This window comes from Ursus arctos, unplaced genomic scaffold, assembly GCF_023065955.2.
Source record: "Ursus arctos isolate Adak ecotype North America unplaced genomic scaffold, UrsArc2.0 scaffold_6, whole genome shotgun sequence".
Classification (NCBI taxonomy): Eukaryota; Metazoa; Chordata; class Mammalia; order Carnivora; family Ursidae; genus Ursus; species Ursus arctos.
The window spans coordinates 67573192-67599668 of record NW_026623078.1 but is presented as its reverse complement, the minus strand read 5'-3'; the positions used below and the strand labels follow the sequence as shown (position 1 = coordinate 67599668).

The 26477-nt window shown below is 41.1% G+C and overlaps 1 protein-coding gene across 15 annotated transcripts in view; it reads left to right on the top strand.

Annotated features, from left to right (window-relative positions):
• ENPP2 (ectonucleotide pyrophosphatase/phosphodiesterase 2) overlaps positions 1-18612 on the top strand; it is a 107386-nt gene extending 88774 nt beyond the window's left edge. For 4 of the 15 annotated variants that reach the window (XM_048212448.2, XM_057307707.1, XM_026495520.4 and 1 more), the window contains 7 exons: positions 4744-4818; positions 6122-6258; positions 7248-7383; positions 8118-8195; positions 11112-11244; positions 13321-13477; positions 18012-18612. In XM_048212448.2, coding sequence (XP_048068405.1) covers positions 4744-4818; positions 6122-6258; positions 7248-7383; positions 8118-8195; positions 11112-11244; positions 13321-13477; positions 18012-18182 — 887 coding nt within the window. In that variant the 3' untranslated portion in view covers positions 18183-18612. Of the gene's footprint in view, positions 1-4743; positions 4819-6121; positions 6271-7247; positions 7384-8117; positions 8196-11111; positions 11245-13320; positions 13478-18011 lie in introns of all 15 variants that reach the window. The other 11 variants (XM_057307710.1, XM_057307706.1, XM_057307705.1 and 8 more) reach the window with 3 other exon arrangements.
• Positions 18613-26477: the final 7865 nt, after the last annotated feature.

Genomic DNA, 26477 nt, shown 5'->3' with positions numbered 1-26477 from the left:
ACTTTTTTATTCAGCATAATACTCTCTAGCTCTATCTGTGTTGTTGCAAATGGCTAGATTTCATTACTTTTGGTGGGTGAGTAATGTTTGATTTCATACACACACACACACACACACACACTATCTTTTTTATCCATTCATCAGTCAATGGACATTTGGGCTCTTTCCATAATTTGGCTATTGTAGGTAATGCTGCTATAAACATTGGGGTGCGTGTATCCCTTTGAATTAGTATTTTTGTATTCTTTGGGTAAATACATAGTAGTGCAATTGCTGGGTCTTGGGGTAGTTCTATTTTTAACTTTCTGAGTAAACTCAATACTGTTTTCTGGAGTGGCTGCACCAGTGTGTATTCCCACCAACAGTGCGTGAGGGTTCCTTTTTCTCTACATCCTCACCAACACCTGTTTCTTGTGTTGTTGATTTTAGCCACTCTGATAGGTATGAGGTGATATCTCATTGTAGTTTTGATTTGCATTTCCCTGATGACCAGTGACATTGAGCATCTTTTCATGTGTCTCTTGTCCATCTGTGTGTCTTCTTTGGAAAAATATCTATTCATGTATTCTTCCCATTTTTAATTGAATTATTTGTTTTTTGGGTGTTGAGTTGTGTAAGTTCTTTATATATTTTGGATACTAGCCCTTTATCGGATATGTCATTTGCAGATATCTTCTCCCATTCCTTAGGTTGCCTTTCAGTTTTGTTGATTGTTTCCTTTGTTGTGCAGAAGCTTTTTATTTTGATGAAGTCCCAATATTTTGTTTTTGCTTTTGTTTTCCTTGCCTCAGGAGACATATCTAGAAAAGTGTGCAACAGGTGATGTCAAAGAGGTTACTGCCTGTGTTCTCCTCGAGGATTTTAATGGTTTCCTGTCTCACACTTAGATCTTTAATCCATTTTGAATTTATTTTTGTGTATGGTGACAGAAAGTGGTCCAGTTTCATTCTTTTGTAAGTTGCTGTCTAGTTTTCCCAGCACCATTTGTTAAAGAGACTGTCTTTTTCCATTGGATACTCTTTCCTGCTTTGTTGAAGATTAATTGACCATGTAGTTGTGGGTTCATTTCTGGGTTTTCTGCTCTGTTCCATTGATCTGTGTGTCTATTTTTGTGCCAGTACCATACTATTTTAATGACCACAGCTTTGAGTATAACTTGAAGTCCAGAACTGTGATGCCTCCAGCTTTGCTTTTCTTTTTCAAGACACATGGCTGTTCCTACTAGCTTCTTGCCAAGCATGACTCAGGCAGAACTCATGCCTGGGAGTAGTTGGATCTTCATTCCAGTATGCCCTCCCTTAGATAACCCAGCAGTTAGCATGCACTTGGAGACCGCCCAAAATGCTAAAGAAGAATGATGGACCAGGAGGACAGAGGCCTAGATTCTGGGTACCGCTCTGTAGCTGAATTATCTTGTACAAATCATGAACCTCCAGCTGCTTCATTAGTAAAATGAAGATGATATTGATCAGGCTAGTGTATCTCTTGGGGTTGTATCAGGCCGGTCATATGTAGAAAGTCAGTTCTTGAGAGTCATAAAGAGCAGTATTTTAAAAAACTAATACAATCATCCATTTATTCAACAAGTATTTACCAAGTAGATATTATGCATTTGGTATTGTTAGAGGTAGAGATACAGTGATGAACAAAACAGAGAAAATCTCTATCCTTATTAAATTATTATTTTATCATGAGATTTAGCTGGTTGATGAATTACAGCATAGTGTCTCAAGGGTTAAGATAAGAGATAACAGGACATTAGCAGGCATTGAATCAAATCTCAGAGGAGGTTGACATGGCAATAAATGATATCAAGCACTTGCAAGGGAAAGGAGGAGAAAGGATGAAGGAAAAGGAAAGACCTTGGATAGAGATTATGTGGTAAAATTCAACGGCATATTATGTGGGAGTGAATGGTTTAAAAAAAGACCAAAAAAGAGAGATTTTCATGTGGCTCTCAAGTCAGCCAGCTAATCTGTGGGAATATGAATCAGGAAGCTGAAGAGGGGAAAGAAATACAAACTCAACGTCTGGATGACCAAATTTTGGAAGACAAAAGAATGAGTCTTGAGAAGTCCATGCCACTTAAAAAGATTTGCCTCACAGTATTTTGCCAAATGTGGTATCTGGAGGAGAACCTTGGCATGTACCCAAAATGCCAGAGACTACTGTAAACAGGGAACTGGGGTATGGAATGAAGACTGTGTCTGGAATCCCATGGAGCAGGAACCCAGCCTGAGAAGACATGAGGAACACTTGGACCCATATCAAGAAATCATGAGGAACATATTTCAAAAGTAGAGGTTTGCAGGCTCATCTCTGGGGTGGCTGGTCTCAAAAGGAAGAGCTTATGTGTCCAGAACCTGAGATTCAAGTACACTTTTATGGCTCAAGCAAAAACTCTTTGCTAAACAGAAATGCAATGGATGGTTTGCCCAAGATGTCACACAAAGTAGCAGAGTCAGGCAGACCAAGAATCAGTGGTTCTTTGATACTCTGACAAACTGAAAAAGGAAAATCTAAAGTTTGATTCTGGACCGTTAAATTTGTGTTTCTTACTGCAAAGATTATTTCAAATCTTTCTTAGATGAAACAATTATGCTTCAGGAAGTCCCGGGTAAATTCTTTGGGTTAATTGGGGAAATTGGTTGGATTTTAGGAAACTGTCAAAACCCCTGTATTGTTTTTTCTTCGTGCCATATATGCCCAGTTAACAGTTAAGAAAAAGTCACATAATGATATATTTGTACTTCGGCTATGTGTCCCAAACAGCAGTTGTGCTTAGCTTGGGAGCTACGATGAAGTGCATATTTCTGAAGAGCTATGAAGTGCACATTTCTTTTTTTAAAGATTTTATTTAATTATTTGAGAGAGAGAGAGAGAGCAAGCTCGATGCATGCACAAGTGGGGAGAGGGGCAGAGGGAGAGGGAGAAGACGACTCCCTGCTGAGCAGGGGGCCAGATGCAGGGCTCCAGCCCAGGACCCTGAGATCATGACCTGAGCCAGAGGCAGACCATTAACCAAAGGAGCCTCCCAGGTGCCCCTGAAGTGCACATGTCTATGCATTCAGAGCAGAAGAGTGGATAGAGATGGAGAAGCTTAACTGGGGAAATCTTTCAGAAGAAAGTGAATCTTAAGATGTCTCTTTCCCTTTTGTCCCTGTCTCCTTCATTTCTTTTCCACGGGGGGCTGGACTCTGTGAGCATCTGTCATCCACATTTGAGTGTGGAAAGGGGCACTGTTAACAATTATGCCAGGGCGGCAGGCATAAATGAGGCTGGGGTCCACCTGGCTTGGCTTCCTGCATTTTGTAGGGACTGTACTGACGCCACCTCGTCCCCATCCGTGGCATTCATCATGGTCTGTGTTCCCATTGCACTCTGCAGGTATCTCTGATATCGTGCCTACCATATTGCACTTGAGTTATTTGTGCCGTGTTGATCTCTCCCATTGAACTGTGAGCTTTTCGAAGGTAATGATGTGGGAAACAAGGCAAAAGAAAAATTAAATTTCCTTATTACTTATAGCCCATTGACAAGTCCTTGAAACAGGCAGAGTGACATTCCTCTAGGAACTCAGCTGCTTCCAAGTTAATACTTTGCTAAAGGCAAAAGGCAATCTTAGCCTGACCCCCAGGATCCTGTAAGTCCACTTTAACATATAAAAATTCCTTTGGAAACTTCCTTTATCTCTGCTCCCCCAAGATACATGTTGGCCATCATCCCCCAAGCATATGACCCACTGATATACATCTGAAGGGTCTCATGACTCAGGTTTTATTAGGTAAATGACCTTTTCCTAACAACAGTTAGCCCCCTCAAGGTCCTGGAAACCTTGCTTCCAAATTCCTTAGAGATTTATGCTATCCCTAACCGCCTCCCAACTTGAAAGTATATAATTGGGGCCACTCTTCATGATCCCAGGACAGCTCTTTCTTCCTACGGATCCTGCCCCCGTGCTTTAATAAAACCACCTTTTTGCACCAAAGATGTCTCAAGAATTCTTTTTTGGCCTTCGGCTCTGAACCCTAACATCTTTGCTACATCAGTAAGAACTCTCGCATAAATATCTTTCCCGGTATCTCTCTACTATAGCCCAAGGCCTTGGGGCCCCTGAGTGGCACAGTCGTTAAGCGTCTGCCTTCAGCTCAGGGCGTGATCCCAGCGTTCTGGGATCGAGCCCCACATCAGGCTCCTCCGCTGGGAGCCTGCTTCTTCCTCTCCCACTCCCCCTGCTAGTGTTCCCTCTCTTGCTGGCTGTCTCTGTCAAATAAATAAATAAAATCTTTAAAAACAAAACAAAACAAAACTATAGCCCAAAGCCTGGCACAAAAAAGGTACTCAGTAAATGTTGGATGAGGGAGAATACGCTCATGAAAAATTTGAAGGGAGATGGGTGACAGGACTGTTGGAGAAGCCATTCCTGGTAGAAGGAAAGGAGTCAGCATGGAGTTGCTCAGGATGATAATGAGCGAGTGTTCTAAATAAACCCGCCTTCGCAGAAGTCAATGAGGACTGGAGAGATTTGGTGGAATCTTTAGGTTGCCCAAGGCTATTGTTGGTGGCTGCTTTTAGGAGGGATGTTGCAAGGAGAAACGTGGCTGCTGTTTTGTTGTCTCTTAATAGAATAGATTGGATGCTAGGTTTGCATTTGAATTTGGAGGAATGTGTTTGGTAAGCATTAAAACTTGAATGATAAAAAGAGAATAGCTTCTCAAAGAATTTTGATACTTCTGCTTCCAGCTGAAACCAGGAAATTCAGAGGCAACAAAAGTGAAAACAAGGAAAACGTTAATGGAAATTTTGAACCTAGAAAAGGTTTGGTTTGAGTTTTGAAGGAAAGTCTGACTTGGTTAACTGCCCCCCAAGTACTACTGTTATGATTTGCTGGCTTTTTATTTGTTGATTATATTTCATTTATATAAGGTTATCATATTATGTTCTAATTCTTAGGGTGGGTCCCCAAATTTGGCAGCTTAAACAAGGCTTCTCTATTTACTGCAGTGCTGAAGAAGCCAAATGACCCAGAAGAGGCTTTTGTGATAGCAGTGTGGGTCACTTTGCCTCAAATCAGCAGTTCTACTTGGGAAAGTCTTGCAAAATATTCTACAAGGGTTTTCTCTGTTACTTGCATAGAATGGTAATACTTTAATTAAAGCAACATGTATACATAATTTAATAAGTGATTGCCAGAACTGATTTTTCTCTAATAAAAATAATCATAAAATTTTTTTTGACTATCACTTAGGGAATTGTGAATTGCCTAAACCTCAATCTCTAAATATTTTGGTCTGTAGGACCCCAATTTCCAAGAATCTATGCAAGTTCTGACTTTAGCCTGTCCAAAGCGGGCAGCTCAAGCTCCAGACATTTATTGTGGGTGTGGAATGAAGGTTTGCACACTAAACTCACATCTCTTCTTCTTAAAAGAGTAAGGCTTCAGACCTTTTCTTCCCCCGCTTAAGAGGAGAGTTTTCTCTTGGAGGTCCACATTCTCGGGTCTTCACTGAGTTCTTCAGTATCTGATGATGCCCCCTCTTCTGTATTTAAAGGACCCTCTCGAATGCCCACTTATTTTATCTATACATGTTCCTTTAAGTTCTTACCTAAAGAGTTTTCCTCCATGTGACAAAGCTGCTTCCTTTAAATGCTCATTACTACTCACTGTTTATGCTGAATAATGCATTATTTGAGTTGCAGTTTGCAAATAATGATCAAAGAGTGCCTTCCTCTTAATTAAATCATTGGTTAATTTGATGAGCCTTTTCAGGGGTCAAATGAATGAATTCTATGAAAATCAATCCTATCGACTTGCCATTCAACTGAATCATTTCAATATTTATGTGTTTCCTTCCTATACAGATTAAAATTTTTTACAACTAAAGCGTTAAAACGAATACGGCATTTACATTATACTTTCTTATAAACTTTGGCCCATGCTTAGGTGGTCAGATAAACCACAAAGTGTTAGGAAAACTAACTTGATTAAATTAAGAAGAAGGAACTACACTATTAATAAGTAAGCAAGCAAATTTTGGACAACTTGACTCTTCCAATATTTCTTTCACATTTGTTGTAAAGTTTAATGTGTGTTTAACACAGTTTATGTTCTCTTTCCTAGAGAGACATCTCCTCTATGGACGGCCCGCGGTACTTTATCGGACTCGATATGATATCTTATATCACACTGACTTTGAAAGTGGTTATAGTGAAATATTCCTAATGCCACTCTGGACATCATACACTATTTCCAAACAGGTCATTGAAAAAGTTGGGTTTTATATTCTTCATGCGATTGCATTCCTTGCTGTAATGTCGTGATTGCTTGCTTAACAGAAATTTGTCTTAGAAAAGATTTTAATTTTTCTTGATGAAAGAAATCTTACATTGAATCGATTGCAAGATATTTTGAACTAGACTCTATTCAATGTTCTAATAACTTCATGGGAATATGTTAAATTATTCACATAGCAAAGGGGGTTTACTAATGCTTTTTCTCTGCTTGCCATGGCCCAATAGTTCCTGAAGCTACCCAGATTTGGCTGTTTGTTTTAGTAGACTTTATTTTTTGAGGAAAGTTTTAGGTTCACAGCAAAATTGAGTAGGGCCAGAGAGCTCCCATATACCGCCCCCGCCCCACCCCTGCACAGCCTCCCTGACTGTCCACATCCTGTTTTTTAATAAAGATTTTACGCTGGGGTTTCAATTTTGGTGAAGATGAGATAGGTACATTTATATCTGGAATAAGAAAAATGTGTTTGGCAGTTGAGGCATGTTTTTGATTTCCGATTACAAGTGAATACCTCCAGGGCTGCAAACCCAGCTTCCTGTCCGGTTGTCCCGTGTGCGCGTGCGCACGCCCTGGTACACAGCTGTATGTGCAGTCTCTCTTTTTATAGACGATACGTCTAAATTATTTCTTAGTGTTATTTTTTAAGCTGTCTTCCATGGAATCCTATCCATTATTTCAACAGTGCAATTTCTGCTTTTTATATCGTTGTTTTCCTTAAGACTTTGATAAAAGTGTTCTGCCACTAAAAAATACAGGACTTGGAAAATTCCTGGCTTACTGTATTTAAAACTGAGGCTTTGTTTTTGGAGTCAGGATATCAGTATGAGCTATAGTAAAAGCTAGAGGGGTTTGGGCTCTGGCTGGTCATCACAGAGCAGCCTGGCTTCCGTATTGCCCCGTTGCGTTAGCATGGTCTTTGTGACAGCATTCCTAACTACCTCTGACTCACATGCAGGCCGAGGTCTCCAGCGTCCCTGAGTACCTGACCAACTGCGTCCGGCCTGATGTCCGTGTGTCTCCGAGTTTCAGTCAAAGCTGTTTGGCCTACAAAAATGATAAACAGATGTCCTATGGATTCCTCTTCCCTCCTTGTAAGTTACAGAATGTCGGGATCTGACCATTCTAGAGGGATGTTATTTTCTGGAATCTGGACTGAAATCCACTAGGATTTCAGTGGTCTTCAGGTTTTCTTCAAGAGACGCACTCAAGAGATTGAAGAGGTGAACTTCTGTGGGATCCTTCCCAAAAATCAGTCAGAAGAGAGATCACTTTTCACAAATCCTGTTCTCTAGGAGAATTCTGAAGTACAAGGGAATATACAGTGTGCCCTCTTACATCATTAAATGGGAATCTGAAAGTGAAAAGTGTATCATTAAGACATTAATGTTTTAAATACTATACAGGTGATTGCTTAAGAATATGGGAAGCTCTTTTATTATTTCTCAGTAGCTTGATGAACTATACAGGTGATTGCTTAAGAATATGGGAAGCTCTTTTATTATTTCTCAGTAGCTTGATGACATTTTTAAAGTCCAAATTATGCTAGTAAAATCGAGGAATTCTTGTACATAATACTTAGTTGACCCAAGACTAGGTAGGAAGAAAAAGCATTGTAAAAATTTGGGGGAGAGAGCTCTTGGTGAAGAAAGGGGGTTGGGTAGGAGGGGAAGGAGGAAATGCTAAATCAAGTAGGGAACGAGTAGAAATGAAGGAGTAGATCCATTCACCATGCACTTCATGCTGTTTGGACCATCTTAGAAGATTGATTTTTCATTGATGTAGATTTTGGTAAGTAATGGACACTATTTGTTTGCCTAATGTTTAGATCTGAGCTCTTCACCGGAAGCTAAATATGATGCATTCCTTGTAACCAATATGGTTCCAATGTACCCTGCTTTCAAACGTAAGTCTGATATTTACCGATGAACTATTCCTTATGAACAGAAATATTTCTAAATTTACCACTTACCTCTTCTACCTCTATATTAATTTTGATAATAATAGTATCTTTCACGTGTTTAGCTTTTATATTTTTTTAAGAACTTTCTTTTTTTAAGATTTTATTTATTTATTTGAGAGAGAGAGAGCATGTGAGCTCACAAGTCAGGGGGAGGGGCAGAGGGGAGAGGAAGAAGCAGACTCCCTGCTGAGCAGGGGGCCAGATGCAGGCTTAATCCCAGGACCCTGAGATCATAACCTGAGCTAAAGGCATACACCCAAGCGCCCAACTGAGCCACCCAAGTGCCCCAATTTTTGAAGAACTTTCATGTAAATTCTCTACCGTTAATCCAAAATATGAATCTGTGAGGGAGGTTGATAGGTTGTTTGTCCCTTGCTTATAAGTGAAAAATGAAAGTTGCAAGAAATGACCCAATTCATAAATGACAGAAACTGTACTAAACCAATTTTGTATTTTGCTTCTAAACTGGCGTTCCTTCTGTTTCAGCGTTCATTGTGTTGGTGTAAGAAGGGTCTTCTTTGTGCTTTGGAGGCCACCTGACATTTAACAATACCTGTATCTACTTATTGAATGTTAAATTAAAAGCCACTAGCCCTTCTCTCCTTTAGGGTAGATGGTGATGATGTATTCTAAATGTTGACCTTGAAACCCGGAAAGAGCTTAAAGGGTTTTCTGAATCAGGAGAGTATTAAATTCAGATGGTCTTAGGGCTTTGCAAATTATTTTAGTTTCTTTGAACACCCATAATTTCTTCGTATATGACATAAATATTTTTGGATAATAGTGATGCTATGAATGGTATAGGCCCAGTGAGCCCTGCCCCCAAAACTGAGTTCTAGTCCCCAGAGTATGACCACTAGTTATGTAATCATAAAAATGTCATTTAACCTCTCATTTATAAAATTATGAGATTTGATTGCATGACTTCTTTGGCTTATATGGATTTATGACTTATCGTCCAATGGCCAGAATAATCCATTTTCTATTTCTGACTACAAAGAACTCAGTCATTTGCCCATCCATCCATCCATCCATCCATCCATCCATCCATCCATCCATGTATTCAAAGATAGAGAAAGCATTCTGGAATAACTTTTACCTCCCTTTACAGTGAAGAGACTTATATGCTTATAGGAAAGGTAGGAAAAGGAAGCATCTTGACCTACTTCCACTTGGCAAAGGAGTGCTGGCTGTGTTACAGGACTCTTGGGGCTGAAATAAAGTCTCAGAATCCGAACATGTGATTGTGGAGTGTCATCAACAGTGGCAAGCTTCCCCAGCTTGACATCGGTGAAATGACCAACATGGTTTAGAGGGAAAAAAAAAAGTGTTTATTTGATGTCCTAGTTAGTAAATGAAGGTTTATTCGAAGGTAGAATCCCTTGCTTATGAGTAAAAATTAAAGTAAGCTTTTAAAAGGAGATTTCCTGGTTTTTTTCTTAGGCCCGATTGAGAAATGTTTCAGATTCCCATATAAATACATTTGTCGTAATATTACATGGAATGCATCTTCATTTAATTTCCACAAATCAAAGTTTCCTGGATTTCTTTATTCTGTACTAACGCTTTTTTGACCAAGCAGTAATAAAGGAGACACACGGTACCACCCCGAGGCTGGCATGGCAAGAGGCCTTTCACAGAGGGCCCGCTGTTCTTCCCTAGGGGAATGGTGTTTTCACATGCCACATGTCTGTGGGTTTGGCCTTTTGACTGTTCTCATTGTTATTTCTTTCCCTCTCTGCCTTTCCAATTTATATGCTTCACATTTAAACTTCTCTCCCACTGTCCTTCTTTCTCTCCTACAAATATCTGTGGCATTTTGGCTCTGGTAGGCTGCTCTGTCTTTCTCGTTCAGAATAGAGTATCAGAAGGTATAAAGAACAGTAGAAGCACCGTGAGAAAAACAGCCAAGTGCTTTTTAATAAGGGGAGATAAGAAGTGATAACAGCCTGAACCTCACAACCCCATGTAGAGTAGAGTGTAGTTAAGTTAAACCTTAATGGGCTGTGGCGAAGTAAGAGTTTCTCACTGGGACCTGGGAAGTAGTCTTCTGCGGTAGTTCCTTGTGCAGAAGATAGTAGCTGAGACAGGATGGATGCCGTGAAGACGGTGAGAGGTGGTCAGATTTGGCTGGTGGGAGAGGATGAGGGAGGTAACCCTGGCAGGGCTTGTTCACGTGAATATGAAAGAAGGAGCCACATCAGGAATGACTCCTAGGATTTGGACCTGAACATGTGAGTGAGTGAGTGCCATTAACCGACAGAGAAGCTGGGAGTTAGAGCAGGGTTGGGAACGAAGACCAAGGATTCTCTTGGGATAATTTTTTGCTAGCCATGATTATTAGGTATTCAAGAGGACCATGAAATGCCTGGTTGGAAAACATGTCTGGAGCTCCTTGGTAGGGTCAGGGCTAGAGACACAAACTTGGAAATAAGCATGTCTATGAAATCATGAAGGAAGAAAAGGTAGACTAAGACCTTTCTTCAGTTTCTCACAAACACTGTACTTCCTCCTGTGCACACATGGCTCCCCTTGCCTGTTGTGTTTCCGTCCCTTTGCCTAGAAAACACCCACTTATCCTTCAGATCTCAGCTCAGGAGCCATGTCAGTGAGGAACCCTTCCCTGACTTATTGGACTAGGTGAGCTAAACTCCCCCACCAGTGTCTCCGAACTTTTTCTTTGCTGGTTCATAAACGACACACACACAGCTTGTACTTCAGGGCGAATTCTTTTCAAGAATTGCAACAGCTCTACTGTCTCTTGGCTTGGGACATTTGGCTCATAGAATGCATCCTAATGAGAATTTGACCACTGCAAGGAGTTTTTGTTCACGAAGAATGGATTTTTCCCCCCCACAGGAATCTGGAATTATTTCCAAAGGGTATTGGTGAAGAAATATGCTTCAGAAAGAAATGGAGTTAATGTGATAAGTGGACCAATTTTTGACTATGACTATGATGGCTTACATGACACACAGGACAAAATCAAACAGTAAGTTTGTCATTTCAGTGTGCGCTTTTAAATTCTCAGAGCTCACTCAGGGCTCTTTTTCAAATATTTACGCGCTCGAGAAGAGCCGATACCCCTGAAATCTTTCGCTCTTTGAATCTCCTTGTGATTTCTTCAGTGCTTTTGGACCTTTGATTAAACGTGGTAATGGCGGTTGGAATGGAATGGAGTTTTGTGGTAAATAAATGCACTTTTTCATTCCATGAGAGAAATGTACCAAAAAAATTTTTTTTTAAATTTGTCATTTATTCTTTAACAGTTCTTCAGTGGAAAGACGATAATTTTCCCTCATCTCCATTTTTTTTAGGGGGGGTACTTTTGGAATCACTTAGATTTTCTGGGTCAGTATATCTTTTTTTTTTTTTTTTAAGACTTTATTTGAGAAAGAGAAAGCAAGAGACAGAGCACAAACAGAGGGGGAGGGGTGAAGGGAGAGGGAGAACCAGGCTCCGCACTAAGCAGGGAGCCCGACACAGGGTTTGATCCCAGGACCCTGAGATCATGACCTGAGCTAAACGCAGATGCTTAACCAACTGAGCCACTCAGGTGCCCGGGGGTCAGTATATCTTAATAGGAAATTCCATATAGACTTGGTCAAATCTAGTTGTTTCTATCCTTCTTCGTGATACTGTTGCAGAGATAAAAAGGATAAGGCATACTTGCTCAGAAGGAACCTAAAGTTTGGTGGGGAAAGCAAGAAGATACAAATACAACAAATTCGTAAGAAGTCATTTTTTTTTTTTAAGATTTATTTATTTATTAGAGAGAAAGAGCACATGAAGGGGGGAGCAGAGGGAGAGAGAAAATCCTGAAGCAGGCTCCCCACTGATCAGGGAGCCCACCATGGGGCTTGATCTCAGGACCCTGAGGTCATGACCTGAGCTGAAATCAAAAGTCGATTGCTTAACCAACAGAGCCAGCTGCTCATTAGAAGTCATTTAATTTTATACGTGCATGAGACAGAGAGTGGAACAAAATATGAGAAGGTTTAATTGTGCTTTATAGATAAGTAGGAATAAAAAGCTATCTTTTTCATATATACAATTAATAAAATAGGGGTTGTCTTACTCCTTTTTTGTCATCCATAAGAGACATTTCATCTTAATTGTACATTTATTTTATTGCTGATCATTATTATATTTTTTAGCCAAAATTAAGTTATCATTTCATTTGTATATTTTGAAAAATGATTAAAATTAAGATAATAGAAAACCAGGTAAGGAATTATGAGTTTCTGTACTTCAATTTGCTGGAAAAGATTTTTTTTTTTTTAATTTCTAAGTTCGTCACTAACTCATCAGCCCTTAGTATTTCCTTGAGTAAATGCCTCCGTACCAAGTCCCCATCTCATTGTGGTTTGAAAGGGCTTATTATTCCCCTAGCTCCAGGTCTCTCCCTCAGGTCCACTTCACACAATTCTGTGCAAGCTATCTTCCTGAAACGTGGGATCTCATGATGACTCTTCCTCGCACAGAAACTTTCGATGAGGTCTTACTCCCTAAACAATAATGCCCAAGTCCCACAACTTGGCCCTCAGAAGCCGCCAAATTATGGCTTTTTTTAAAAAAAAAAAGATTTTATTTATTTATTTGAGAGAGAGAGAGGGAGAGAGAGAAAGCATAAGCGGGGAGGAGAGGCAGGGCAGGGAGCTCCAGATGGGGCTCGATCCCACGACACTGGGATCATGACCTGAGCCGAAGGCAGACGCTTAATGGACTGAGCCCCCGCCAGGCGCTCCAAATTATGGATTTTTATTGACTCTTCGAGCCTTACTTTCTGCTATCTTGATCGCTTCATCATGTCCCGCCTCTAAGTCTTGGTTCAAGCTGTGCTCATTACCTGGAATATCATTTTCACTCCTTCAGGTCAAGAGAAAGAGGCGATTTCAGGCAGAAAAGCATTATGTTCAAAATACAGAAGTAGGCTAGTGCTTAGACGTGGAAAATGATTCAGTTGAATGGGAATTAATTTTAGTGACTTGGGTGATACTCATCGGTCACCATTTGCAAAAGAAAGCTGCTACCTCAGCGGTCATTCTACTTTTCCCTCCCGCTGCAGGTACGTGGAGGGCAGTTCTGTTCCCGTGCCCACCCACTACTACAGCATCGTCACCAGCTGCCTGGATTTCACCCAGCCCGCCGACAAGTGTGACGGCCCCCTCTCCGTCTCCTCCTTTATCCTGCCTCACAGACCGGACAATGAGGAGAGCTGCAACGTGAGTTCAAGGACAGAGTCCTTTAACACGAGTCATCTTTGTTTTGCAATTTAAATTCCCACTGGTAAACTCTTACATTTGGACTATACGGTGTAGCCAAGTAGAAAGAAGAAAAGACCCAAAAAACTTTGCTTATCACCTGGGAACTTTGTGTTTGAATGGCTTTTTAATTTTCAGTGTAAGGGTGTGGGGAGGAGGAGCATGGGTGTGTGTGTGTGTGTGTGTGTGTGTATGTGTGTGTGTGTGTGTGTATTTATTTATTGTAGTTCTCATTATGTGTTCGATTTTGTCAAATGATCAAAGTGCCCAAATGTTTTTGGTTTTGCAAGAGATATACTTGGTAAAGGAAAAAAGGAGCAACATTGTGATAATTGTTGAAACTAGGTAAGAATTCACAGGAGTTCTTTATATTAGGCTCGACTTTTGTGGATGTTTGAAAATGTCTATAATAAAAACGTTTTTTAAAGATACACACACACAGGCATATATACTTTATAAATCATAGTTTTCACCTGCTACAAGTTATGAGGGCAGTTGTGACAGGTCACCCCATTCTCAAATAGCACAGATGACTTGTCTGTGGAGCAGGAAGGCGTCACGAGAAAGCCCTGGGCGGGGGTGGGAGCCAGGCACTGGGCTCCTGGCCCTGTACGCATTTTGCCTACACAGATCACATCACTTCCCCAGATCTCTTCAATGTGAAAGAAAAGCTGTGCTCCAAGATTGGTTTTGGAAGTAATAGTCCCCATGGTTTTGCTTTATAGAATAGAAGGGGCAGGGATGTATATAGTCTACCAAAGAGGGTTTTACTCACAAGTCCTACCCAGTTCCTAAATTGTGTAAGGCACTCTGGGAGAAAGAGCAGTCTGTTAAACATACTTCCTACTCTAGGGATCTGCCGTGGGCTCCAGCGAATCCAACAGGTGCAGAAACTGCTACAAAAGGCAAAGAGCCATAAGAATGAACACTGGGTGTTATACTCAACTAATGATTCATTGAATGCTACGTCAAAAACTAATGATGTACTATACGTTGGCTTAATTGAATTAAAAAAAATCGCTTCGCTGGAGATTATTGGCTTCATGGGCAAGGTAGCTATTGGACTGTGGCTTCAGCCGTGGGTGAATACAGGAAAGTAATATGGGGGAAAAAATGGAAATTTGAAATATGGCCACGAAAGCTAATGAAGCTTGACCAGAATGTTGGGAATGAGGGTAACAGTGGGACATAAGGTTTAAAAGATTCAAAATAAAAGTCATAGTAATAGTAGCCATAGTGGCAGAGGTAATAATTGCCACTATTTTCTGAGTCCGTGTTGCCTGCCCAGAACCGTGCAGGTCCTGCATACAGATTATTTCTAACCATCGCTTTACTCTACCAGGCAGGCACGTATGTCCTTTCCCCTACTCCTGTTTCATTAACTGTTTTGAAAACTATAGGTAATAAAGGAAAAGTATGATACATTGTTACCCAGTTAGTTAGTAGGAGAGCAGAACTTTAGATTCAAGGCTTCTGACTTCAAAAGCCCATCCTCTTTAAAGTTTATCAGATTTCCGTAGCAGAACCTTGGGACCTTAGAAACTTTTCCAATCGCACAGGCATTAGGTAGCCATGGAAAATGCTGACTCATAAGAGCAGCATTTGGGGCTCTGCTTTAGGGAGATAAATTTAAGCTGGAAGGGGTCAAGCATGGCGCTCAAAGTGCTTTGGCAAGATTCACAGGATTGAGGTCACAGAACCGGAAATGAGGTGATAGTCTTGGAAATTTAAAAAAAGAGGGTAGGAGGCAGCAGTATTATACTGAAGGATCAATAAGATCTTGTCAATAATTTGATGGGAGGTGGAGAAGCAGGGGAACTGCAAGTGAAAGGCAGGCTGTCGTCAACTTATTGGCTTGTCCTTCTCCATTTTGATTATTCACAACCATGAGAGTAGCCAGTGGTGTAGCCGGGAGACGTAATGCCTCTGTAAAGCATGATATACTTTTTTTTGGACTTCAGTTTTACTAAAGACTTATGGGGAGGTGAAAATTTTTGCAAAAATCTTAACCCATATGTTATGGAGTGAAATTCTAAATTGCCACGCATTTTTAAGACAGAAGACTACAAAGACATTCCAGACTGGTAGTAGGCCACTTAAGGTGCACCTAGATTCCTGGGGAGTATATGTTCAAGTTTCTCTGTCATTAGGGGAATTTGGTGCTGGGACAGTCAGTTCAAAGGCATTCTTCAGTCATCCCAGATTGTAGAACTGACAAAGGAAATCCACAGACGTCCTCACAGGTCTTCCTCCCCTCCCTGGCTCCTGACTCTGCTTAGAACTTAGAGGTATTTCTTGTAGGGTTCATGGTGAGCATGTGTCTTCTTCTGCCTACACAGACACCTGTCCTTGCTTTGAAGGTCACCTTATAACTACTGGGGCTTGAATTCACAAACTTAGGAGAAAGTCAGGAGGAAAAGACCGTTGAAAAGTAAATGTCCGTAGCAAGAAAGACAATAAGCAGGTTGTTGGGTGGGCTTTTTTGTTTGCATTCATCTTCTAAATTATTTATTTTTGAAGTGTTTCCTTCCCTTCCCTTGGTGAGCGTGAACTTGTATTTGCATGTTATTAGTTTTGCGTTTCACACCAGAGTCTCCCCCAGCAAAGACTTTGTGGATTGCCAGCTCGCGTCAGGCAGAAGATATTTTCGTCCCGTGTTGCGTGGCCAGTATTTCCTAATGACTAGTGGCAGGCGAGATTCTCGCATGTGAGAACCAGAAGAAAATGTCCTTCAAATGAAATTGGCAAATTACTTCCCAAGGAAAGAAATAGCAAAAGACAATTTTTTTTTCTTTGAATTCTTATAATCCCAGCTGGCCACTATTTAAAATTTAACCCCTTTGTCTATACGTTCAAATGACTGCATTGACAAAAGAAAAATTAGACCCCTAAAAGATCAAAGAGTTGAATATGAAAATTCTCCCAAAATATAGCTTTGTGCTTACTCTGAGGGGGTCCCGATCCATTTGGAGACCTCCTACTTCGTTAATTATATGGTCACAGTGAGGATTGGTCAGCACCGTTGTGGGCAAAGTTATATTTAGGTCTGTCTCTTCCTGTGAATCGCGGAGAACTTGGTTAGCTTGGGTTAGGAGGGTGGGGCATGGAGGGTTAAAATCCTTACTTCCCCAGCCGGCAAAGCAATTTCTTCCTATTTCTTCATTTTGCCCGGGATGGCCAGGCATCAGTTTCCTGAGCCAACACCCTCGTGGTACATATTTAGCACCGGCAGAAGCTGCTGTAGCTCCCTGTCCAGGTCTGTGTGGGTTGGAGCTTTCCGAGAAAACCCTCTGCAGGTTCTCAGGCTTTGGTGGGGAGTTCATTGAGACCACGAGCGGTGAAGGAGCTGGGCGAGGGCATTTCTGAACATACTCAGCCCTCAGACACACAGCCACCCTTCAACTTGTAGAATGGCTCTTGGGAGCCATGCCAATTCTGGGGGCGTTTGGGAATGAAATTATTTGCAAAGGCCCTCCTGCCTCAGGTCTGCTAATGAAGGTAGGCATTTCCCCCAGAATTCTCAGGGCTCTCAGATCTCATTCTTTCTCTCGACTTCCTACAAAAGTGAAAAAAGATATTTTTAAAATGTAAAGGACTACTCCTCTTGAATTATTTTTAGTTTCATACTTAGATACACATAAGACATCTGGATGTCTTTCATTGGAATTTGTGCCAATGAGGCCATCGTGGCAAGTAGCTAAGACAGAAAGAAATTTCCTTTCTCTTTTCCATGACTTTGTTTCATTATCTTTTGTCCCCCCTTTTTCTCTTCTCTTTTTCTTTCTACTGTCTGGGGAGCTGCTGAAGTAAGCATTATTTTCCTTGTGAACCAATGGAGAAAGCCTAGAGAGGTTAAGTAGCTTGGCCAAGGTCTCCTATCCAGAAAGTCATAAAGCCGCAATCCCAGCCCCTTGGGCTCCAAAATGCCAGTGTAGCTACTGAGCTGCTTTCAGTTGAACTCATTATTCAAATTTCAATTCATTACAATTTGATAGACGACGTACTTGATATTGCGGGTTCTTCCAAAAGGCTGGGAACACATGCATGACATTTTATGCATTGGGCATGAGCTCTTCACTTTCCTTAGGAGCCAGAAGAACATTCCAAATGACTTGTGCTCTGTGCTCCCCTGTGCAGTTTGACAACAGCGGGTAAAGAAACACATTGCTGAGTTCTCCAGGGCCTTTGGTTTTTGTAGTTTTGATTTATGCTCTGAAAACCTATTGAGTCAAATGCCCTTTCACACCACATGTCTCATTTATTTGGTACAGCTAATTGCTGTTGAAAACGTTTACAGCCGAGGGCAGGTATTCGTGGCACGTTCCCAACAGGAATGTGGTAGAGCGGCCGGGGAGGCCAGGAAGGAATCAGACACACTGGCTCTGGGTGCAGGGGTATGGAGGGCTGGCTCATTTGCGGACTTGAAGCAAACTGACCGTTTGGAGAACCTCCTCTGGAAAAGTCTGGCTCTGATTGTATCCTGTTTCCACTGCAGAGCTCAGAGGACGAGTCACAGTGGGTGGAAGAACTCATAAAGATGCACACAGCTCGCGTGCGGGACATCGAACAGCTCACCAGTCTGGATTTCTTCCGGAAGACGAGCCGCAGCTATCCAGAAATTCTGACACTAAAGACATACCTGCATACATATGAGAGTGAGATCTAACTCCCTCATCGTCTGCAGCGCAGTCTTATCAACTGGTGTATATTTTTATATTGTTTTTGTATTTATTAATTTGAAACCTGGACATTAAAAAAAATGTTAGTATTTTAATCCTGTACCAAATCTGACATAGTACTCCTGAATGACTCCACTGTTTGCCTCTAATGCTTGATTTAGGTAGTCTTGTGTTTTGAGTAGAGCTTGTAATAAATACTGCAGCTTGCATTTTTAGTGGACGCTTCTAAATGGTGCTGCAAATTTGGTATTTGCATTGAGGAAATATTAATTTTCCAATGCACAGTTGCCACATTTAGTCCTGTACTGTATCGAAATGCTGATTTTGTAAAGTTGCACCCATTTACTGTTAATTATGACGGACATATTTAAGCCTTATAGACCAATCCTAAGTATAATAAATCACACATTCAGTTTTCTTCTGGTTTATTTGGCCTTCGTTTCACTTACAAATGTATTTGCTTCTGGTATATTCATGCATGAAAGGTACGCTTTTTTTTTTTTTTTTTTGTATTGAGCCCTCTTCCTCGCTGAATAGAATGCATATAGTCAAAGGAACATCCATGATATTCAACCACAGTGGCCTGGATGAAATAGTTTAGGTACACATCTCTGGGAAATCGGGAGGGCAGAGGACCAGAGGAACAAGACCTCCTGAATACCCTCTCTCACCAATCTCTTTTAGAAATATTTTGACTTTATGGGGCGCCTGGGTGGCACAGCGGTTAAGCGTCTGCCTTCGGCTCAGGGCGTGATCCTGGCGTTATGGGATCGAGCCCCACATCAGGCTCCTCCGCTATGAGCCTGCTTCTTCCTCTCCCACTCCCCCTGCTTGTGTTCCCTCTCTCGCTGGCTGTCTCTATCTCTGTCGAATAAATAAATAAAATCTTAAAAAAAAAATATTTGACTTTTGGAGGAGTAGGTTCTTTTGATAAGTTGGTTCAAAGCCCTAAGTATTAAACTCAACTGAGACTGTCTTAAGCATATATTCCGTATAAGGTCAACCTAAGAACTATGGAGGGTAGAAAGAGAAATAAGACAGTGGGATGGGGTTTAGCTGCAAAAGTGTAATTAACCCATTCAGGTAGAAAATAATAAATGCCAAGTGAAAAGTGTTAGTAATAATACAGTATGACAGGGGTCTGAATGGTAGGTGGGTGATGGTAGATGGACACAGTTTTAAGTAATGAAGCACAGAATGAGAAAGTCATTCAGAGATTTTCAGCTCTTCTGATTGTGTCTTAGAAAAAGGATCACATTAGTGTCCTCGTATCTCTAATAGTTGCTAATCCCCCTTTAAAAAAAAAAAAAAGGCCAGCATATTGCTTTGTTTTCATTACGTTAATTTTTACAGTTGCCTCTTTTATGGCCAGTGAAATGGGTGTTTAATTTCTATAAAGTTCCCTTTAAAAATAAATTTGTTTAAGAAAGAAGACACTGTGTCAAATAAAAAACACATTACAACAGAAGTAGGAGAGATTTTCCTGGGATGTGGGAAACATCACAAAGGCGGTAAGAGAAAAAAGTGATGATTGGAAACCAGCTGTTGGAATCCCTGGGAAGAAGTGAACACGACTCTAAAGACTGTTGGATTTACTGAGCACCCACTATGTTCCAGGCACGTCTCTGGCCCTTCATATGCCTTGTGTCTAAACACTGAAAAATGAGGAGCTCAGGGAAGATTTTATGGAAAAGAGAAAAATGAGGATGGCAATGGGGAAGAATGTGTGCATTGGGCCTTGTAGTTTGGGCTAGTATGAAACTATGGTAGAAATGAACTGGAATATGACTCATTTTTCATTTTTTAAAAAAGATTTTATTTATTTATTTATTTATTTGACAGAGACAGCCAGCCAGTGAGAGAGGGAACACAAGCAGGGGGAGTGGGAGAGGAAGATGTAGGCTCCCAGCAGAGCAGGGGCTCGAGGTGGGGCTCGATCCTAGGACCCTGGGATCACGCCCTGGGCTGAAGGTAGACGCTTAACAACTGAGCCACCCAGGTGCCCCTCATTATTCGTTTAATAGTCAATAATGATGTATTGATTACTTGCTACATGCCGGTACATTTACTTGCTATTGGGGATAACACTGTAAAAAGATAGATGTGGTCTCAGATGTCATGGGTGTGTATGTGCTGTGAAGGAATTAGGTGCAGAGGGACAAGGGGCTAGAAAGAGAAGAGCCTTGTAGATGACATTACAACCGAGACTTGGAGGATGAGAGGCACAGGGACTGAGAGAAGAGCAGGGCCAAGGACTGGGGGTGGGAAAGGTCTTGAAACGTGTGAGGATCTGAAAGGAGACAGGTGTATCTGAGCACAGCAGCAAGGTTGATAAGGACAAGGCGAGTAGATCCTTAGAGGCCCACTGAGGCATTTGGATTCGGTTCTAAGTGCAGTGGGAAATAAGTGTCAGGCAGAAGTGTGATAGAATCTGATTTACGATTTCAGTAGGTTGGCATAGATATGCAACAATTACATAGTGTGCTCTAACCGGAATTCCGCAGAAAATACACCTGATACCTCGTAAGGTCCCTAATGCTGTTTCCCAACAGTAACATTATAAGAGAAAGGTCAATTCTGGCTTTTGTTAATAGTGGCAATAGTTGCAATCTCCTTGCTTAGCTAGATTTCTAGATCACCTCAAATTGAACTCTTCTCAAAATAGGTTATGCTCAAGGCTTTTAGGGTGAGCAATTGCAAATTTAGTTGAGTACTGCTGCTCTATTTTTATCCTTAGGTCAAATCTTTCTTTCTCATAAATAAACTTCATCCCCAGAGAGAACATCAGCCACTCTGTATTTCAGGTGAGTGGCTTTGCCGATAAACACATGTCATTAATTGTGGGGTTATTTACAAAAGTCCCTGAATGGACAGGGGCTCTATTAAAATGAGGCCTGAAAGACTATTTTAAGTTGGGTATTTGTTATTTTTTATATTGAGCCCTTAGTCCATTCATGCTTTCATTGAGCAAGTTGCCAACGGCTCGCTAGCATGGTGGTCCTGTGTTAGCGGATGGATTCAGAAATTGCCTCTCTAAAATGAGCTCATTGTAAATAGTGTAAACCAGGAAAGCAGCCACATAGTTTCCCAAGAGCAAAAACATTCGGAATTGTTTTTGGGAGAGTTGACTTAAAAAAAAAAAAAAATCTCTGAACAAAAGTAATGTTTGGGGCCAGTTGGGTTTGTATACTGCCCACGAGCCACAGCCCCCCAATCCAGTGCCCATTATTCCTTGTGGCAGTTGGGAAGAGGGTGGCTATGGTGAAGTCCAGATGATTCCTCCTATTTGGATTTCTCTCACTTCAACTGTCTCTCACTATGTCTTTGCTGAGTCAGGACCGGGCTGCCTTGTGGGTGGGAAGTGGTAAAGGCAATGGGAATTCTCCCATGGCTCTGAGCGGAGGGACTGGATGGGACAGTGAGGAACCAGATTTAGATGTTTGAGTTTGTAGGCTGGGGTAAATAGAGCACTGCTGGAGGCCCCACCGAGAGTGGCGGGAGTTCCTGTTTGGGCTGCATTTCTAGGAAGCACGTGTTCTTGCCCCCTCTTGGCAGGGATATTCAGTTTTGGCTGGAATATAAAAATGGAAATGATGCCCCTGCCCTATGAAATTTTGCACTCTGGCTATTGGGAGCAGGCAAAACTCCAGTACTTGTGTGACACTGGGCCCCGCTCTCTTGAATTCCTTCAGGTGGCTCCTTCCCTGCCTTGGGTAGTTCCTCCCACAAAGGCTCAAGTGCTGATCAGTGTTCCATTGAGCAATTGAATCCTCGAGACCTTCTGAAGCATTCTGGAAAAGGAAGACCACCAGCATTTCAGGCTGGAGGCAAGGGGACAGGCCATATCAGGCCATGGTTCAAAGCTGGAGATTTGCCAGGGTGCCTGGGCGGTGCAGTCGATTTCGGCTCAGGTCATGATCTTGATTTCGGCTCAGGTCATGATCTCAGGGTCGAGATGGCGAGCCCCAAGTGGGATCTCTGCGCTGACTGGGGAGTCCGCTTGAGATTTTCTCCTTCTCCCTCTGCCCTTTCCCCCACTTGCACTCTCTCTCTCAAATAAATAATACAACCATTTTTTCTTTTTAAAGCTGGAGATTTGCACTTACATGGTATTGGGCAACATAAACTCTAAATGTTTTCATCTGTAAAACAGTGATAATTACACCTATTTCTCAGAATTGATGTAAGAATCATGGCAGGAAATCTCGCTGAAACATAATTTGGTAAATTTTTCCCTTCATTTTTATGTCCATTTCCCACCAAGGTAGACATACCCTTTTAAAGTATTTTCTTGGCTTTGGGTCTTTTTGCAGAGTAGGGTTGGGAAGCAGAAGCAGTCTGAAATTAATGGATTTCATGTCTTTTGTGAAAGAGGAATCCACTGAAGAAGTGAAAAGATATAGCCTTTACAGTGCCAAGGCGGGGGGGATCCTTTCCTCAGATTCAGAATTGGAGAGAAGTCTGTGGGTCTGAGCATGTGGTTACACTCCAGGATGTGCTATGTGATCCTTTTGGGGAGCTGGGACCCTAGGCCCTGGGGGTCCTGGCCGGAACTTAGAAACAGGAGATCAGCAAACCTCAAAGGCCCTAGACACATGCACAGTGAAGACATGCATGCCAATTGAGCTTCTCATATCATTTTTCACTTATTAGATTCTGGTATGACCCTGGGGGGGATGATGGGAACCTCAAGAAAGACTGAATGAAAACATGACTAAGCCATGTAAGCTGGATACACAAATTAGAAATGAAATTTATTTTAGGGAAGTAAAGTTTTACTTCTTGAGCAGTGAGATATATGGCAGCTACATTTGGGAAACGCTTAGCACCATGCTTGCTACGTGCCAGGTGTTGAACAAAATCAAGCTAGGAAAAAAGAAAACATGGAAAGAGCAGCGTGAGAAGTAGGAAACAGTGGGTATTATGAAACCCAAGGAGAAAGACACTTTCAAAATGAAGAGAGTGGTCAGTGACATCAAATGCCAGAGAGCAGTTATATGGGAATTTGAAAACATCCATTGAATTTTGAAAGAAGGTGGTCATCTGTGACCTTCCTGGAAGCACATTCAATGAAGTGGCCTGAAAAACCACCGAATGCACTGGGTTGAGGAGAGAATGGAAGAGTATACTGCAGGCAGCGAGGAGAGACTACTCTTTGAAGAAATAAGAAATAGGATAAATAGACAGTAGTGCAGTCTGGGGTAGAGTTGAGGGAGGATTTGATTCTATTTGGAATGGGAAAAAACTTTATGGGCTGTTGAGAAGATTTGATAATCCTGGAAAGGCACTAGTGGGTAAAGGAGTTGCAAGGCAAACAAATTTGAAATTGAAAGTAATTGATAGAGTCAGGGGTAGTAGATTTGCCTTCAAATTAAGGAACTACTAGAAGTACCTCTTGGGGTAAGTGTTAGCATGGAACACATTATGTACTTCACACTTTGCAAAATGGTAGCCTGAAGGCTGCACGCAAAGCACAGATTGCTTCGTTGTATCCATGGGATATTTTAAAAAAATGAGTTAGATGCCAAATTTGAAAATCAATAAATTTCACATAAAAATCCAGCTTTTTGACTTCTCTTAAAATGTTAAGAATTTTTTAGTTAGTCCTTGTAAACTATTGTTTCTGTCAACAATCAGTGGAAGCCTATTTGGCTGCCCTTAGGGCAATCATTCTCTAGAACAGGGGTTGGCAAATAAATATTTTCCATAAAAGGTTTTGCCATCCAGTCTCTAATTACTCATTTCTGCCATCGTAGTGTAAAAGGAGCCATGGGCACTACATCAGTGAAAGACCTTTGGTTTGTTCCACTAAATTTTATTGTGGACACTGAAATTTGAATTTCATTTCATTTTCATGCATCAAGAAATATTGTTCTTTGGGTTTTTTCCCAACCATGAAAAATTTTCACTGTTCTTAGTTTTTTGGCCAGATAGAAACAGGTGACTGGCTGGATAGTTCCTAACTGTTGCTTTGGATCACCACCCTTCCCATTGTTCTTTCCATTCTAGGTGGAGTACAAGTTCCATTTTTTTATTGTGTTTGTACATTTGTTTTTCTCCAACTTGCCTTATTACATTAATTTGCTTTGCTTGTCTTTAGGCATTTGACTTTGACCCTCCCCCCCCCCCCCATGTAGGGTGACCAGATGTCTTGGATTGAAGGACTGTCAGTACTAAAACCAGGAAAGTCTTGGGCAAACCATGAGGAGCTGGTTTACATTATTTTACATTTCTGTTATAGTTTGCCTTTGGAAAAGCATTGCCATTTTAAATAACTCATTTAATAATCTTCAATAATCTTTCATCTCTTTCCTTCCATAGGGCTTTTTTTGCCATTGCGGTAGTAACTTCAACCAGTGTTGTACTGTAATCTCTTTATCTCCCGCATCTCCAAAGTGGCTGTCTCGTTATCTATTCAGAGCACTTTGCATAGTACCTAGCACTGGTCTCATTATCATCAAGTGATAGATGAGTGACTCATGAACCTTATTCTCTTTTCACGGTTTGAGATAATCTCATTATGGGTGAAAAACTGGGCTGAGATGAAGATCCAATGGTAATCTAGAGGCCGGCAATTTACTCACGACTTCTGGCGTCCTGAAATGAGAGCTGTTTCTTTTCTGTGTTGATAACATCCACTCTGGGCCATGAAAACACCCCAGCCATTTCTGTTTTTTTGTTTTGTTTTGTTTTGGTTTGGTTTTTTCTTTTTTTTTTTTCTGTCCTGTTCCCCTACTTCACTGAAACTCAGTTGCCCACTTGGTCAAATGAGTCCAGCCTCTCCGCTGTCCCCTTTCCCATAAATAGCTTGAAACGGCATCATGAGGAAAGACTGTATGGCTTTGAAATCAGATGTGGGTTCAGGTCTGGACTCCACCATGTGCTGGTTCTCTGACATGTTTCTCACATTGTGGCCACCTCATTTGTAACATAGGGATGGTCATAGGTACCTCTTTGAATATCGTGAAAACTAGAGATAATGAATATACAGCACCTAGTATTATGTCTGATTCAATGAATCAGGAGCAAGATAAGTCCCAGGTTAAATCACAAATTTGGAAACCAGGGTTCTCATCTGATGCTGCCACTAATGTTTGGACTTACGTGCCTTGTCTCAAACGTAAAAGGAAAGCAAATTGGAGGCTCTCTCTAGCCTAACTCAATGATTAGAATTTTATAATCTTGAGTTTCTAAACTCTACATCCCACTCCACCTCTAATCTCTGGATCTTTGTCTACTTAATTTGAGTGTTTTTAAATTTTTTTGGCTACTCAATTTAAATATAGAATTTTTTATATAACCTTTACCAATAGTTTGTTCCAAAGTCAAGATTATATATTCCCATCTTTGTGTTTCCATCACAATCTATCCAAGTAAGAGATGACATTTATCTTGTCACTTTTTATTGAGTTGTTTGCCACTGGTTTCTCTCTGGCTGGGGCTATTTGGATCATAATCTCCATTACTAGTGATGTTCTGTAGGCTGGCTAGTTGAATTTAAATTTAAAAATCTCCATTATGTATTGATGTATTCCTACTGTCCACTAAGAACTTGATAAATGTCCCAGGATGAATGAATGCCTAAGAACAAGGAGTTTTAAATGATTTTCATAGGGATAGAAGAACATAAAATTACCTTACTTTTTTTTTTTTAAGATTTTTATCCATTTACTTGACAGAGACAGACAGCCAGCGAGAGAGAGAGCACAAGCAGGGGGAGTGGGAGAGGAAGAAGCAGGCTCCTAGCGGAGGAGCCGGATGTGGGGCTCGATCCGAGAATGCTGGGATCACGCCATGAGCCGAAGGCAGACATTTAACAACTGCGCCACCCAGGTGCCCCTCAAATTACCTTACTTAACCAAATATGTATAACATAAATTGCTTTTAGATTTTTGCTGCCCATGGCCGTTGCCAATGATGGGCATTTCAATATTCATCTCTCCTTACACTTCCCTTTTGACCTCTATTCCTTTTGTATTTCTTCTTCCCTGGTTGGCTGTTTGGAGAGACTTCACTCACCCAGCAAGATGGACTAAATTCTAGAACCCAGTGACATTTTGACAAAATAAATACAAGGGATTCTTAGCAGTGAGCTGGGCACCATAGCTCTTAACATGTGATTTTAAATTGTATAGATTCTTTTACACATTTTCCCTGCCTGACTATAGGCAAGACATTTTGTCCTCCAGGGATTTTCTCTTAAGAATCTCTAAAGAGAAAGCGCTGGGCCAGATTTTATGATTTTTAACTTTCAAGCATGATCTCTAGCTTAGGTTGGCTTG